The sequence below is a fragment of the Eschrichtius robustus genome, chromosome 9, assembly GCF_028021215.1.
Source record: "Eschrichtius robustus isolate mEscRob2 chromosome 9, mEscRob2.pri, whole genome shotgun sequence".
NCBI classification, from domain to species: domain Eukaryota; kingdom Metazoa; phylum Chordata; class Mammalia; order Artiodactyla; family Eschrichtiidae; genus Eschrichtius; species Eschrichtius robustus.
This window is the reverse complement of record NC_090832.1, coordinates 29,917,424-29,935,103: the sequence shown is the minus strand read 5'-3', so window position 1 is coordinate 29,935,103 and position 17,680 is coordinate 29,917,424. Positions and strand designations below refer to the sequence as shown.

At 35.4% G+C, this 17,680-nt stretch overlaps 1 protein-coding gene across 1 annotated transcript; it reads left to right on the top strand.

Moving 5' to 3' along the window:
* The first annotated feature begins 16,614 nt into the window (after window positions 1-16,614).
* LOC137769263 (large ribosomal subunit protein eL15-like) lies at window positions 16,615-17,296 on the top strand. Its single transcript, XM_068551049.1, has one exon. The coding sequence runs from the start codon at window positions 16,645-16,647 to the stop codon at window positions 17,257-17,259; it is 615 nt and encodes a 204-aa protein (XP_068407150.1). The 5' UTR covers window positions 16,615-16,644; the 3' UTR covers window positions 17,260-17,296.
* The last annotated feature ends 384 nt before the right edge of the window (window positions 17,297-17,680 follow it).

The following is a 17,680-nucleotide window of genomic DNA, read 5'->3' as shown; positions in this document are numbered from 1 at the left end:
GTAGGTCTGTTTTTGTCAATGCCAGTCTGTGCAGTTCCAGTACTGACTGAGTCACACTTTTTTTTCAAATGTAACATACACTCCATTGCATTCAACTCACTCTCCCAGTGGTCTCAGTTTGGTTTCTTGATATCCTGATGGGAGTTTTGGGTATCTACTTGGTTCTTGTAGCTTCATCAGTTTCCAGCATGTTCTCTCTCCTTATGAGATTGGTGAAGAAAACATTTGGCAAAGTTCTTTGCAGCCACATCATCACAGTCAAAGTAGTAAGAGGTGCATGGACAGGTAGATATAGGAGATGTAGGAGAGGCTCCTGCTTGATTTGGCAGTTGATGGTGACCTCTGAGTCCTGGAAGTCATTCTGGTAAACCTGCAAGGGGGAACTGGCCACCACGGCAGGCAGTGGTCTCCTGGAGGTGGTCTGTGGGATCTGTGAGGAGGTGTCAGAGGGCTGGCCCTAAGTGGCAGGCCAGCTAGGTTCCATAGAAGGAGTACTGAAACAGGAAGCCACAGTGACTTTCTGCAAAGAACCTCTGCCCTATTGCATTGTAGCTTTAATTTGCATTTCTCTAATAATATTGAACATCTTTTTTTGTGCTTACTTGCCATTCTTATATCTTCTTAGATGAAGTGTCTGTTCAAAACTGTTGCCCACTTTTTAAAAAAAATGGATTATTTGTTTTCATATTGTTGAGTTATGAGAGTTTTTTACATGTGTGAGATACTAGTTTTTTATCAGAGTGGTACTTGGCAAAGATTTTCTCCTAGTCTTGGGTTTTCAAAGAACAAAAATTTTTATTAAGTTCATTTATTAATTTGTTCTTTTATGAATTATGCTTTTGGTGCTGCATCTAAGAAATCTTTACCTAACCCAAGATCATAAAGGTTTTCTCCTATGTTTTCTTCTAGAAGATGTATAGTCTTACATCTTACATTTGGTTTGTAACCTATTTTGAGTTAACCTGTGCATATAATGTGATGTATGAATCAAATTTTTGTTTATTCATCCATTTTTTTCCATATGGATATCCAATTGTCTAAGCACTTTTGTTGAAAAGACTATTTTTTCACCATTGAATTACCTTTGAACTTGTGTTGAAAATCAGTTGTCTATTATGTGTAGGTCATTTTGTAAACTATTTTATTTTACTCTTTTATTTCTCTGTCTTATTACCAATGCCACACTGTTTTAATTTCTATAACTTTATAATAAGTCTTAATAACATATATTGTTAGTCCTCCCTCTAACTTTATTTTTTGTTTTCAAAGTTGTTTTAAATATTCCAGTAGAATCAGATATCTTAAAACCTTCAAAAGTCCTAATATTTCCCTCCAAAGTTATGGTGTTAGTACACTTAATCAGAAATAAAATTAAGAAAAACTGAACACATACAAATTGATGTTATTCATATATCAATATCTTGTTATACCATATCCAGAAGCTGTATTATTAGAAGAGCCCTATCAAGGAGAACAGTCTGCAAATAGGAAGAATCAACTTGATTAAAAGAGAATGAAAATGTGAGTGGAGAATAAGAAAATCAGAAAGCACTTTAATTTCTTTAACTTGACTCATATTCCAAGTCCAAACATACTTTATTTAGGGCCCTAGAATAACTTCAAGATATTCTCTTTAAGGCACGTTCCTCCACTCAGCACAACAAAGGCTCAGAAGCTGAGCAGGATGACACAGGCTAAAAACACATTTTTATATATGTGAGATATATAGAGCTATATATATATTCTATATATATATATGTATGTATATATGTATAATTTTTCCCTATCACAAAGGGAAATTCCAAGAATGGCAATGGGAAACTTCTAAGATAAGCCAGCTGTTCTTGGGTGGCCATTTTCATTTAAGTGACATGATTACATAAATTAAGTACGCATGGGTTGGGAAATGTCTTGTAAAAAAATTTCCTTACAAGTAAATCTGGAAAGATTTTGAGGTCTTGAGCTTCCCAACACTGTGAGTTCAGAAACAGACTGGAGGCCCTCCATCAGGGGTGTTGGGGAGCAAATTTCCTCACTGGGTGAGAGACAAATGTCACTGACCTTGAAGGAGGCAGCCAGCTCCAAAAATTGATGGTTTTTGAACAATTCATCCTATGGCATAGATAACTACAATAGGTGAGTAGTTTTCAAACTATATTCCAGAGTACAGTATCTCTCTATATTTCATAGAGAGAGCGTTGCTTTGGTGCCTACCTCAGCTACTGCGCTAGCAGTGTACCTCCAGGGCCTGGATGAGCAAAATTCATGAGGAGATTCCTGCAGTTCAGAAATTAAAGTCATTCTCCTTCCATTGCTTTACACTTTCAATTATATAAACACATACTGGCTTTTTAGTGATCCAAGCAGCATTTCACACTTGATTGGCCCACTTTTCTGTGGGAACTTTTCCTTTGCTCACATGGATGACCACAGGAACCATTTCAGAATTTTGCACAAAGTAGCAATAAAAATGACTTTGGCCCACATGTTTGACTATAGAGCTGATATCTACCCCAGATCAAATAGTTTTTACTCTATAAATAAAGGGTTTGACCTGTTCATTTTAGCTAGCTTGTCTAAACACAGCAGTTCAGCTGAGAAGTGATCCAGATTTCAAGTGTCCGGGCCTTACATATATAAAACACATGCACACATTTGCACACATATACAGATTCATGTGTGCACACAGGCTGGCATTCTTCCCCCTTTGACCAGTTTTGGAGTATCTGCCCTACTTCTCAGAGGAATCATCTAGTAAATAATCAGCACAGGGAGGAAGAATGATCCTAGGATTTTTTCCAGAACACCTCTGGCTCAGTAGGCACTCAGATGAAAAGTAGGGCAAATACCAGTCTTAAAGTTCATTTGCTGTTTAATTTCCAGCCAAGAAAGCAATGAAGATGGAAAAGGGGGAGTACCTGTGGTCTGTGATTACTGGGGTGGCAGGCTTCCAGAGACACTGAGCCTTGACTTTGTTTCATCAGGATTCTTCCTAAGCTGCTATTAAGAAGTATTTTCAACAATCTCTTTTTATTGGCCGTTTGTGCCCATTATAGTTTTCTAGTTGCTAGTTTGTTATGGCTTTAACATAAATAAGGTTCTAAAAATGTCTCACATGAGGAGTTGCAGGGCTGGGTATGTTATTTAGACCACATAAAAAGTCTATGTAAAGGACTTCCCTTGTAATGGGACTCTTTTATATTTAATAGAACTGTCATATAAACATATACTAGCATTTAAAATACAGTTTCTGGGCTATAAAATAAACACCATTTCTAATATTGCTGTTGGCTTTTACATGCATAGAGCTTAGTTCACTAAATATTCTTTATTCCATTTATGTGAAATGTGTTTTTAACCACCAGAGCAGCACATAAAGTGCATTATCCCTTGAAATGCAGCCACTATCAAGTAAAGAGCAGTGAAAGTCAAACATACCAAACATTTTACGTAGATTCAAGAAAATTACAGTTAATTTTAACACCTTGTACAATGCCACAAATTGGTACTTTTCCAATAAATTATTATTGATGATTATGATAACTGTATTCATAAAATGAAATATAAATGTGGACATATATCACAGAAAAATGTATATATTTATTTAGAAATATCATCACAATTTATCGTTTACCTGAAAGTTATACAATAGCAAGACTTCATTTATTTTTCAAGTTAAAATGAAGTGGATTAAATAAAATGATTCTGCATTGCCTATCTTTATAAACTTGAGTAAAAATTCGCTACAGTGTGCTTCAGTTTTCTCATCTGAAAAATGCTGATAATAGTAGTTCCTAAGTCACAGTTTTCTTAGAAATGAGTTAAATATATAAAGTTAACACATACAGAGTTAACAGTTTTTAGAACATTTCCAAGCACATAATCAGTAACCAATAAATTTCAGCTAGTACTAATAATATTTTTCTAGAGCTCTATTTTAGAGTCACCACAAGTAAATATTTTGTTGTACATGTTGCAATATCCAACAGAAATCATGGGTGTACATTTTGTGCTAGGTAGAAAGTGCTATGTTGTTTATCAACATATTAGCATGAATCAGTTTAGATCAATATATCTATTAACAATGTTTCACTGTACTTAATTTTTATAAAAGTTAAAAAGTTTGGGACAGTCAAAGAGCCGTAAGATGTGATTACTGTCCTTAAGTAGTTATGTGAACATAAAAAAGAAACTAATGACATTAATACATTAAAAATACTAAAATTAATCTTACAAAAAACACTGACAGTGACATTACCAGACAGTTGGGAAGTGGTTGGCATTTGATACATGGTGCTAGAACATGTGGCTATTCCTACATAATACAACACAGAAAAAGTAAATGCCTGGTAAATTAAAGGCCTCAATATGAAAATAAAACTGAAAAACTTTTAGGAGAAGTCTTAAGAGGATATCTTTATAACATCAGGACTCAGAAAAATTTATTAAACCAGACACAAAACCCACAAACTATAAAGGAAAACATGTTTGAAATTTATCTATTAACATTGAAAATTTCTGTGTGACAAAAGGTAACATAAAAAAATTGAGACAAGTCACAGACTAGAGGAAGATATTTGCAGACATATTATAGCCTCCTTTCCCCCAAATAGTATCTGGAGTTCTTCATGTGTTAGCAACCAAAAAACAACCTAATAAAAAGTGGACAAAGGATTCACAGAGAAGAAAACACAGTGATCAGTAAATATATAAAGACCTCCCCAACCCCACTATAATAAATGGATATGCAAATTAAAATAACAGTCAGAGGGTGTGTGCATCTGGCTATAGCTGCCTAACTTGCATAAGACTAAATCTTTTAATATAAAACAACAAAAAAAGTCTGGAAAATTTTTAAAATCTGTTTTAAGACTTCAGAGAGCAATCAAAATAGTTAGGACTTGAGGAGCCAAAATTCCAAAAAGAAAGGAATAACAGAGAAGTAAGCTCAATATTCGTTGTTGCCTGCCCCATTGAAATATTTGCCAATATTTGCCAATCTGTAACTTTCAGCCAAGATGCCAAAAGCCAAACAAAAACTGGTGCCTAAGAGATTAAGAAACTTCAGAATTTCCAACAGTCACAAAGGCTGGGGAGGCAAAAACTGAAATACAGGGCTTACCATAGAAAATCATGGTAAAATGCCCCAGACATTCAGCTGAAACTCCAGAAAGGCTACGCTTTGGACTAAGGAAACTGGAAATAGACTACTAGTGAAAAATATCTGGAATTAGTTCAACCCAAAATAGATTAGGATGACCTCCTTCTATTCTAATTGTCTGTCTACCAGAAGCAAAATTTAGTACTCTCTGTAGGAAAGTAATATTTTCATGAGTGTCAAATTATCTTTAAACATTTTCGTATACAATGACAACATCCATTTAAAACAACCAGTCACACCAGAAACAGAATCAAATTACTTAGAACAAAAAGGAAAAAATTTGGTAAAATAAAAACAGATCCATAGGAGATCCAAATATTAGAGTTATCAGACACAGAATTAAAAATAATTATGGTTAATATGATCAAAAAAGAAAAAAGTACAGGACAAGATAGAGACTTTCAGCAGAGAACTAGAGTCCAGAGAAAAGAATCAAATAAAAATTCTAGCATGGAAAAATATAAAAACCCAAATTAAGAACTCAGTGGATTGGTTTAACAGAAGGTTGGGCACTGTTAACGAGAGAATTAGTGCACTGGAAGATAGGTTGGCAGGTAATAGCTTGAATGAAACACTGTGACAAAAAAAGAGGAAAAGTATAGAATATATTACAAGAAACATACTGGACATGATGAAAAGTCTAGCATGTAATAAATATATAATATGTGTAAAAGGAGAGAAGAGATAAAGTGGGACAAAACAATATTTGAAGAATATGACTAAGAATTTCCATAAATGTGTAGAAAATATCAAGCTACAGACTCAATAAATTTTATGAACCACAAAAGAGATAAATACAAAGCAAGTCCACACAGATACACATCACAGTAAAACTACTGACACACCAAAGATTCAAACATACAAATACAAATACAGAGAAAATATCAGATGCATCCAGAGAGAAAGTGTTACCCTCAAAAAATCAAGAAACAGACTAATGGCTAAATATGCAACGCAAACATTAGAAACTAGACGAAAGTAATAGTTTTTAAATACTGGAAAAAACTACCTGCTAATCTAGAATTGTATACACAGCAAAAATATCCATCAAAATTTAAGGTAAAATAAGTATATATTCAGATATACAAAAACTGAGGGTTAGTCACCTGCAGACCCACAATAAAAAATATATATATACTAAAAATTTTATTAAGTTCTTTTGGTAGAAAACCTGCATAGAAAAGCAGGAAAAAGTAAAGAACAAAAAAAGGATAATTATTTGAATACATCTGAATGAATGTCTAAAATATTGTCTAATACATTGTGTGGTTTAAATATTTGAAGATGTAAAATACATAACAACAAAAGATGGGAAAAGAATATATGCATTACTGGGGAAGTGGTAAAGTAACAGTTTGTATTAAAATGTAACAAATCAAGGACTCATGTATTAGTCTTTAGGCTAATCAGCTAAAGAATAGTATAATAATGAATAACAAAGTAATAGAGGGTAAGTATGGAATAATAAAAAATATTTGATTAATCTAAAAGAAAACAAGAAAGGGCAAAAGAAAAACATATAGAAAATAAATAATAAGATGGTAGATTTAAACCCAAATATAACAGCTATTTAATTAAATGTAAGTAGTCTGAATACTGTGATTAAAAGACAAAGTTTGTTGAATTGGATGTTTTTTTAAAGTCAGTCTTTTATGACACACAAAAGATGCATCTTAAATGTAAGACTGTAGAAATGTTGAAAGTAAATTTTTTCTAAAAAGAATGAAAAAAGATACATATGCAAATATTAGCCAAAATAAAATGTATATAACTGTACTAATATTAGAAGAAGTAGGCTTTACTGCAAAAATCACTATTAGAGATAAAGAGGAAAATTTCAAAATGATAAAAGATCCAATCTACTAGGCGTATATAACAATTCATAAAGGCTCAAAATACATAAATCAATAATTGACAGAATGTAGAGAAGAAATTGACAAATCCACCGTCATTGGGACATTTTATTACAAAGATTGATGGGGATATGGAAGATTTCAGCAGCATGAGTAACCAGTTCAACTGACTTGAAATAATAGAGGACACTGCAAAAACATGGAATACACATTCTTTTCAAGTATAAAGTTGGCCATATGCTAGTCCATAAAGCAAGTGCTCAATCTCATTAGTAGTTAAGGAAATACATATTAAATTCACAATGAAATTATTACACATCAGAGTAACCAAAATAACAAATACAGAAAATACCTCGTGCCAAAAGAATGTGGAACAACTGGAATGTACTGCTGTTGAGAGTGTAGATTGGTGAAACTACTTTAGAAAAGTTTTTGGCTGAAACAACTAGAATTGAACAAATGCACTTACCATGATGCAACAATTCCATTCCTAGAAAATGAACATGTGCTCACCAATATGAACAAGTTGTACAAGAATCTTCAAAGCAACACTCTTTATAGCAGCCAAACACTGGAAATGACTCAAATGCTTATCAACATAAATGGAGAAATAAATTTTTACACACACATAATGGAATGCCATAGACCAACAAGATGGACAAACCACCACCATGTTCAACAATGCAGTAAATCTCAAGAAAATATCTTTAGTGAACAGATCTAACACAAAAGATTCTGAATCCGATAGTGATTCTGATACTAAATCATTCTGAATGAAACTAATCTACTGTACTAGTTGTTGAGGGGGGCTTCCATGACGAAGCACTGCAAACTGGATGTCTAAAACAAGACATTTATTTTCTCACAGTGCTGGAGGCTAGAATTTCAAGATTTGCAGGGTTGGTTTCTTTTGAGACCTTTCTCTTTTGGTTTGTAGAAGAACATCTTCTCCTTGTATTTTCACATTGTCTTCCCTTTGTATCCATCTGTGTCCTAATCTCCTCTCCTTATAAGAACATCAGTCATGTTGGATTAGGGCCTACCCCGATGACCTCTTTTTAACCTAATTACTCTTTAAAGACTCTATTTCCAAATATAGTCACATTTGAGGTACTGGGGGTTAGAACTTCAGCAAATGAGTTGGGAGGGGGTGTACAATTTTGCCCATAACATTTATGTGATTAAAATTTAGGATAGTGTTTACCTTTGAGGAGGATGGTGGTAGTAACTGGGAGGAGGAAAGAGGAGGTCTGATATTCTTGATTCTGATAATACATGTATTCTTACTTTATAAATGCTCATTAAACTGTATACTGATGATTTGTGCACTTTTCTAAATGTTTGTTGTTCTTCATTTTTAAAAATCTTAATAAGAAAATATGAATTAATAAAAAGTAATTTACATCCATCAAATTGCAGACATATAAAAAATGCAATGAAGTGTGAAGACTTATGCACTGCTAGTAATTTTATCAATTAGTGAAACACCTTAGAGAGCAATTCGGCAATTGTTGGAATGACAACGAAATAATTGATATACTCATTGAGCACTGTTCTAAGCACTGTTGTATTTACTATGACAATGCCATAAATTATGTATTTTTAGTGTCTGAACTGGACTGCTGTAAAAAAGAGACTAATAAAAACCCAGTGGTTAAATAAGACATCCATTTATCCTCCTTATAACAGTCCAGCAGTAGATGGCTAACAGGGCAACTCTGCCAGTTCAAGATTTCAAGATGGAGATTCCATCTCTAGGAATAAGGCTTCTCTCTCTCTCTCTCTCTCTCTTTCTCACACACACACACACACACACACACACACACACATACCATTCTCTCTCTCTCAGCATTTCTAGATAGCAGGAAGTGGGGAAAGGCAGACAAACACATGCAGGAGTGTACATCACTTTCACTCACATCCCATTAACCAGAATGTAGTCACGTGTCCACATCTAGCTGGAAGAATGCTAAGAAATGTAGCCTTTATCTGGGCACCTGAAACTCTTCTATGGACAAAGAGGATAATGGATATTGGAGTACAACAGGCAGTCTGTCATAGGCAGTTACTACTACTATCATGATTTTAGAGATCAAGAAACAGAGTCAAATATGGTAAGGGTACACACAGAGTAAACGACAGAGTCAAGACTTGAACTCACACAAACAACATACCTACTGTATGATGCACTGCCTCTCTACAGCTAATAAAATTAAAGTTGTATACCCTGTAACCCAGCTGTTCTAGCACACGTGCATAAAGACACATGTACTGGGATATTCATTGCAACACTGATTGTTAAAATAAAAAACAAACAAGCTAAACTAAACTAAAAACGACATGCAATGGAAACTTCTCAGCCATTAAAATTAGCGTTCAATATGAAAAAATCTCCAGAACATAATACTGAAAGGAAAGAAGTTATAGAAAGAATACATACAACATGATGTCAGTTGCATAACATTTTAAAATTAAAAAATGTGTATTGTTTATGACTAAGTGTGCAGTAAAAGCACAGCATATGTGTGGGAATAATGTTCACAAATCTATTAAATATGGCAAAATGTTAACAAATATTTAGTTTTATATGCTCATTATTTTAATTTCTGGTTTTTGTGTGTTTTAAAAATTTACCAGTGGTGTCTAAATTTTCTTTTTTAAATGCATTGGCCATATGGTGTAGATTTATTGGGGATAGTTTGGATATAAATTGCTCTTTATAATCTCTGTAAACTATCAATATATTCTAGGAATACCAATCCCTTTTGGACTACCTCGCACACATAGAATTGATATAAAAATCATTATCTTGATTTTTTATCTAGAAATATAGTTGGCCTAGATGTGGTGGCTTACTCAGTTGACTTAGGATTCAAATTTCACATTTAATTTTTACATTAATCGTGTAAGAGAGAAACCATTTTTCTTTCATATAAATGATGTAATTTTCTATTTCTCATCCTCCTATACTTTCAAAAGTTCTTTCCTTTGCATCTAAAATCCTTTCAGACTAATTCAAATTGGTCTACCATTTTAAATTATCAGTTTCATTTCCAAGTGAAAATTTGATTTACATTTTGGTGACTAAACAAAAATAACAACAGACTTCATCACATTTAGGCTAGATTGAATTTTTAAGTGAAGCAATTTCTTCACATCTTTTCTAGGTGGGGCTGGGGGAAAGAATGGGAACCTGAGGAGAGATCTTTGATAGTTTTTTTTTGAAGGACAGGGTCAGGTGTGGTGTAGAGAGATTAGAGTCAAGATTTTTCCACTGGACAAAAAAAAAAAAAAAAGATTTTTCCACTGGATTTTCCAATTATTCTTGAGGCGCTATCTTTCTCTTAGACCAACATTATTTAAATCCAGATATATTGCCTTGGCTTAAAACAATTTGGGGTAAGAGTAAAGCAGAATTATTAATAACTTCATCATTCTTTCTTCTTATCAAATGCTGACATATTCAAGACAGATTTGGAAATTATTGGTACCTAAACACTCATCTCCTTCATTATTTAAAGTTGATGAATTCCTAAATTAATTCTTAGACCCTTCTTTAACAAGACAGACAGAAATAAAAGGAGGGTAGAGAGGTTTTTCTTACATTTGAACCAAAGTTACTTTATTACTTAGTATAGCTAAACTTATCAAAGACAGATTTCATGTTTTAACAATGGATTCTCTACAGTTTATAGGGATATTGTTCTACAGAGGAAAAACAAACTGAGGACTTTTATAAGAGGGCATTCTTGGTTCAGAGTACATTATAGATGATGTGCTGTCACTTTCAGACCCAACAAAAAAAGAGACAAGGTTTTAATGTTAGAACACTAAGATTGATTTATTGATATTATGCTTGTCAAACACAGGAGAAATGGTTTTATAATGTTGATAAAGTGAGCATAGAATTTAGTTTTGGCTATAGATATAATTTCTTATGCAATGCAACTACAAAAACAATTTCTTGAGGGTTCTCTGAGGAGTAAACTGGGTTGAGGTGGACCACTAGAACTTCACTGTATTCTTAGTAAACTGGAGGCTAATAATGACCCCCATCTCTTTCTGGCAGCGGAAAGTTTCTAGCTTCATATCTAGGGGTTCACATAAGAAATGCATGATAGCCAAACCTACAAAATTTCTTACTTACAATCTCTTTGGGGTGAAGTGAAATAAAATTTTGATCAACTTCATTCATTAGCTTTGATCTCTTCTCTAAATTATTTGGCCTATATTTCTCAAAAATGAGACTCTAAGTCAAAGTCTTGCATGCAGATAGTTGATCTCAGGGAGGAAAGAAGGAGGACGTGGGGAGTGAGACCAGGAGGAAGGGAAAGCTAATCCAAAGGTACATATTGAACTGGCCATTACTATGGGGGCCCGTGCACCATCCTGTCAAGAATTCTCAAGCACTTCATGGAATATGTCTCAGATTGAAAAACCAGGGGACAAAACAAGAGAAATATTTATTAATTGCCTCCATTTACCTCATTAGTCAATGGTGGGCTCACTCCTTTGCAGTCCTGGTTTGTGCATTCATGAAGGCCAAGTGGGTCATGCAATCCCATGTTGCAGTACCAGAGGTGTCCTGGGGCAGGTAGTGAGGGCTATTTGGCACAAGTGTTGTTAAGAAGCACCTGAGCAAAGCTGGTAGAAATCCGCAGAGAAGATATGAAGCAGTACTCAAGAAGTGTCTTAGGTAGCCTTTGCAACTTTGCACCTTTTAGATCTTCTTGTGTCCCCCATTAACTAATTCCATTAAGTCAAGTTCATCAGAGTTCCTTTCTAGGTCATGACCACTTGCAATATTTATAAAGACTCAATACTCAATACTAAGAGGCTTAGTGCAACAAGTTGCGTTTCCTGCTGCTACAATTGGTGCTGAGACTGAAATCGATACTTACCATCTCACTTCTCTCCTACCCATTCTAGAATTCTTTCATCCTTTGCCTGTGCCTCAGCTTGTCTAGGTTGCTTGTCTAGTGTGGTGACCTAGACTGTCTTTCCCAAAGACTCTGAGCTCTTAATGCCTTTCCCTTTTCAAGCTGTGGTTGCTATGTTATCCATTTACCATTATCACTAACCACAGGATCACCAAAAGACATCCCCAAATACCCTGTAGTCTAGACAGACTTCCCTAAGTTCCCATCATGTAGCAGCAACCCTAGATCTTCAGGAAAATTAGAGTCAATTACTTTAAGTTATTCCTTCCTTTGCTGACATGAAAAACCCAAAATGACCAAGTGGTAGTTGGAGCTATAAGTTCAGAGGAATCTTTACTATGTCTTCTGGTGTAAGTGTTTCCTTATTGGGAACTGAGACTTTTGATCTGGCAGAGCAGGAATAGGAAACTCAAATTCCAGAAGACAGTCACTAATGGAGAGATGGTTCTGTACTACCTGTCTTTGGTTCCTGGACCCAATTTTTCTGACAACTCAGCACCAAATATCACGTGTCGGATAAGCAAATATACCACATCCCAGACTATGGCTACCCACCTTGCTGGTGCATCAGCTGAGCTGCTTCTAAGCAATAAAGTTTATAGTCTGGAGCCACTTGTCTCATGTCATAAAATGTGTACCTTCATCTGAGTCACTGTTATATGGGATACCATAACAATGGATTGGTATTTTGGAATTCCTCAGATGGTGGTGCTAGCTGAGACACGGGTTATACATACAGCAAACCCATATCTAATATAAGTGTCAGTTCTGACTGGGGTACCTCACTTCTTCCTCCAGAATGAAAGGGATCTGATGTAGCGGATATACTACCAGAAATCTGGTATCTCAAGGGATTGTGCTACATCTAGTGTTTCAACCAGCTCTTCCCTGGATCATAGTCACTGAAGTTCCAAAGTCAGACTCTCAGTGTCAAACAGAGTACAAGAGCACACGAGAAACTATTTTGTAATAGCAGATACTTAGTTCTCTGCTAAAGCAGCCATGACTTTGCTCTAGAATTCTGGAAGTCTGAATTGTGACTTTTCTGGTAGAGCTCGATAGAGATTCTACCTTGCATACTTAACCACCATGGATACCTCTAGCACTCTAAGCTCTTCAGGCAAATGGCCCAAGTGCCAGGCATCTCTCACTGAGTGTGGATCTGGTGTAAAGTTTTCCCTTATTCTGGGTACCACTCAAAACTGGGAGCCTTCTGAGCCATCTAATAAGTGAGTCAGAGCATTATTCCCAAGAGTAGTATATATTGCCTTAGAATCCAAAGGCCCACAAAGCATTGAGCTTCTTCCTTTTTTTTTGTTTTAATTTTAATTTTAATTTTATTGGAGTATAGTTGATTTACAATATTGTGCTAGTTTCAGGTGTACAGCAAAGTGATTGAGCTTCTTTCTTAATGAAGAGGGCTGCAATAAATAACAACGTGTCCTTAGAACGTGTCCTTAGAATAAATAACAACGTGTCCTTACAACGTGTTGTAAATAACAATGTGTCCTTGTTTCAGGATAGCCCAGATCATTGGACCCATTAAAACCTCATCAATATGATAGGCCCTCTAAAACTTTTGAGAGTTTATTCTCTCTCCTGTGCCATTCATCAGTCTTAATGGGCATTCAATGCACTTGCCACTACCTGTTCATCCTCTGCAGTTAGCATGACATAATCAATATTGTGGTCCAGTGCCATGGATAGACAGAATATATTAATTGGGTTTTAGATATAATAAAATTGTTGTAATAATCAGACTTCCAAGTAATAATGTCCATCAAGCAACTACAAATGTAATGGTTGTGTAGCAAGGTAAAAAATAAATGAATATGCATGAAAATATTGGTTTGGCAATAAATTATAAGAGGATGACAAGGTCTTCCAGAAATAAATTAGTCCTCAGAGAAAAATGACACAAAAGAGCAGTAAACCAGTTCTGTTGTTTTGAGCTGCTGTATGGCCCTGTGCTGTCTCTATTCTTAAATTAAAAGATAAAGTGTTGTACAACAACACTTGAGGCTAATATAAAGTTATATGTCAATTATATCTCAATGAAAAAAAAGATACGGCATTAACGTGGGCAGTGCACCGGGACCTACATGGTTAGGAAAATAAGTGTGAATAAATACAGTGTAGGGATCAAGAAAAGTGAAGAATGATTATCAGTTTAAGGACCAGCAGCAGGACTCTGCCTAGAGAAGAGTAACAAACTCGTATCCTAGTGGGGAGGACTATTTTGGCTTGGCTAATCTGATGAGACATCTTTGATATGGGAAATTAGCTTTCAGCATATTGCCAGTAAAATTTATGCATGAAATAAAGTGATTTTTAAGAAAATTATATGGGAGATTTCAATAAGCTAGATAGAAAGGAAAAAAAAAAAAAACACCAATAACAAACATTAGATTGGGGAAGAGAAGAAACATGATGGGGATGGGAATCCAGGAAGAGGACGTAAGCAGTTAAACTTTTCCAGCAGGAGATTGTGGAGGGGGAGGAAAAGATAAGGATAATGGCAATGACTTTTAAGGTTAAGAACTTTATATTTAAACCATATGATCTTCTGCATAAGCCTCCTGCCTTGCCTTATTTGCCCCCTAAAATAAGTAAAAGTCTATGACCTACATTGGCTTTCTGGGAGTGTTTTGGAAAGAAATCAAAGAAAAGACCCTGTGCTCCACATTAGTATCAACCTGAGACATACAAAAGAAAACAATAAATGAAAGGAAATAAAAGAGACAGAGAATTTCTCATAAATAAGAAATTAGAGACAGAAGTGTATCGATATTGGAAAGAATGCTTATAATCCCATCCTGCACGAAAAGGGGGAGAGGATATCTGCAAATAACCATATCTCCATTTCTAAATAACACAATTTTTTCTATCAAAGAAAAAAGGTTTAAAAATTTTTTTAGGTATACTTCTCATAAATAGTACCTAAACATGATGATATAGAAAATACTGAAATGGAAAAACATATGCAGGCAAAGATGAACCCAACTAAATTCATTTTTGCTATATTAATAAAAGGCAAAATAAACTTTGAACCAAAAAAGGACTTATGATGAAAGGATGTCATAATTCTCTAGAAAGATACAACAACCCTGAATGTATATATATTGAAAAACATATAATGCTTCAAAAATGCATAAAGCAAATATTAATAGTATTAAGGTTGAAATTGACAAATTATCAATTGTAGTAGGAGATTTTATTATAACTTTTCCAGAAAACGATAGATGGCATACATCCAAAATTAGGATGCATATAAAACATTACATTCAACAAATAGGGAAACAAATTATTTTCCAACATCCATGGAATGTTTTTAAATTAAAAAAAATTACATACAGAAAATTTGTCCTTTTTAGTGTAGAGTTCTATGAATTTTGACATATGCACACTGCAGCACAAACACCACCACAGTCAAGATACAGAACAGTTCTATCACTCCATCAGAAATTATCTCATGCTACACTCTGTAGTCAAACACTTCCCCCACTATTAATATCTGACAATCACTGACTGATTCTCTATCCCTATCGCTTTGTCTATTCTAGAGGGTAATATATATGGAATTATACAGTATATAGCCTGTGGAGAAAGGCTTTTTTCTCTTAGCATAATACATTTCAGATTCATCAATTTCTCACATGTATCAGTAGTTCATTCTTTCTGTTGCTGAATGGTATTTCACTGTATGGATGTACCACAATTTATCTGTTCTCCAGTTCAGGGACATTAGTGTTGTTTTTAGTTTCTGGTGATACTAATAAAATTGTTTTAAAATTACTGTAAAAAAAAATTTTTTTTAATTGAAATCTACCATACATACATCAAAGTGCAAAAATTCTAAGAGTACAGCTTGATTATTGATCACCAATTGAACATACCCATGAGACCACCCAGATCAAGAAATAGAACCTTATCAAATTCCCAGAAATCCCCATCCTGCACATTCCAATTACTACTCCCATTCTCCTCTCCAAATAAAATCACTATTGTAAGTTTTAAAATCATAGACTAGGTTCACTTGTTTTGACTTTCATATGAATGACATCATAGTACATGGTTTTGTGAGTCTGGGTTCTCTTGTTCAATTTTATGCTTGTGAGATTCATTCATGTTGTTTCACTTCTCATTCATTATCACAGCTATATAATATTTCATTGTATGATTACCATTCTTTATCCATTCTACTGTTGATGAACTTTTGAATAGATTTTACTTGTAGGCTATGACATATCTTTTGGTGAACACATTGTCTCATTTCTAATGGATATATACCTAGAAGTAAAATTGCTAGGTCAAAGGATATATATATATATAATTCTGGTAGGTTAATATTGTATTCATTGTGTTATTAATTTACATTGCTTTGGTGATTCATGAAGTTGAACACCTTTTTACGTGTTCATTGGAATTTTTGACATCCTCTTTTGTAAAGTATGTGTTGAAGTCTCTTGCCTATTTTTCTATTGGGTTGTCTGTTGTTTTTTATTTATTTTTTTTTGTGATTGACTCGTAATTTACTCAGGATATGAGTCTTTCGATCATTATATATGTTGAACTATTTTCTCTCACACTGTGGCATGTCCTTTAATTACATATTTTCTTTTTTCCAACTTTTTATTTGTAAATAACTTTAGACCCTTTCCGTTTGGCGGCAGCCAGCAGGTGAGCCGAGATGGGCGCTTACAAGTACATCCAGGAGCTGCGGAGGAAGAAGCAGTCGGACGTGATGCGCTTTCTGCTCAGGGTGCGCTGCTGGCAGTACCGTCAGCTCTCGGCGCTGCACCGGGCCCCGCGCCCCACCCGGCCCGACAAGGCGCGCAGGCTGGGCTACAAGGCCAAGCAAGGTTATGTGATATACCGGGTTCGCGTGCGCCGCGGTGGCCGCAAACGCCCGGTCCCGAAGGGCGCCACCTACGGCAAGCCCGTCCACCATGGCGTCAACCAGCTCAAGTGTGCCTGGAGCCTGCAGTCTGTTGCTGAGGAGCGAGCGGGACGCCACTGTGGGGCCCTGAGGGTCCTGAATTCTTACTGGGTGGGTGAAGATTCTACGTACAAGTTTTTTGAGGTTATCCTCATCGATCCCTTCCATAAAGCTATCAGGAGAAACCCTGACACCCGGTGGATCACCAAACCAGTCCACAAGCACAGGGAGATGCGGGGCCTGACGTCTGCAGGCAGGAAGAGCCGCGGCCTCGGCAAGGGCCACAAGTTCCACCACACGATCGGTGGTTCTCGCCGCGCAGCCTGGAGAAGGCGCAATACTCTCCAGCTCCACCGCTACCGCTAATATAAGTAATGTTTGTAAAAATTCTTACCTAATAAACAGTTTAGGACATCCACGTCTGCTTAAAAGTGTTTTTAAATCTGTCTGTTAAAACTAGTTGTCTGCAGATTGCTTCATTGAATGCATTGTCAAATTCTGAAAGTTAAAGTGCAATAATGTTTGAAGATTTTAAGTGATGGTGTATCTTGTTTCTAATAAGGGAAATGTCTTTGTTTTTGCTTTATTAGGCAGTTGATATGTCCGTGTTTAAAATGCTGTCTGGTAACAATAGGTGTAAAATTCTGTAAAAGAGGAGCGCAGAAACTAGCCATGTAGATTCGTTGGTGCATGTGATGAAACCTACAGCTTTATTGGGGTGATACAATGCTCTGCTGGTTTACTCTAGAGTGGCTGTTTTATGGAGTTTGGCAAGGACAAACTTTAA

What these genes read in the sequence shown, in the direction of transcription:
- LOC137769263 (XM_068551049.1), top strand. Translation starts at nt 16,645, where the DNA reads ATGGGCGCTTACAAGTACATCCAGGAGCTGCGGAGGAAGAAGCAGTCG.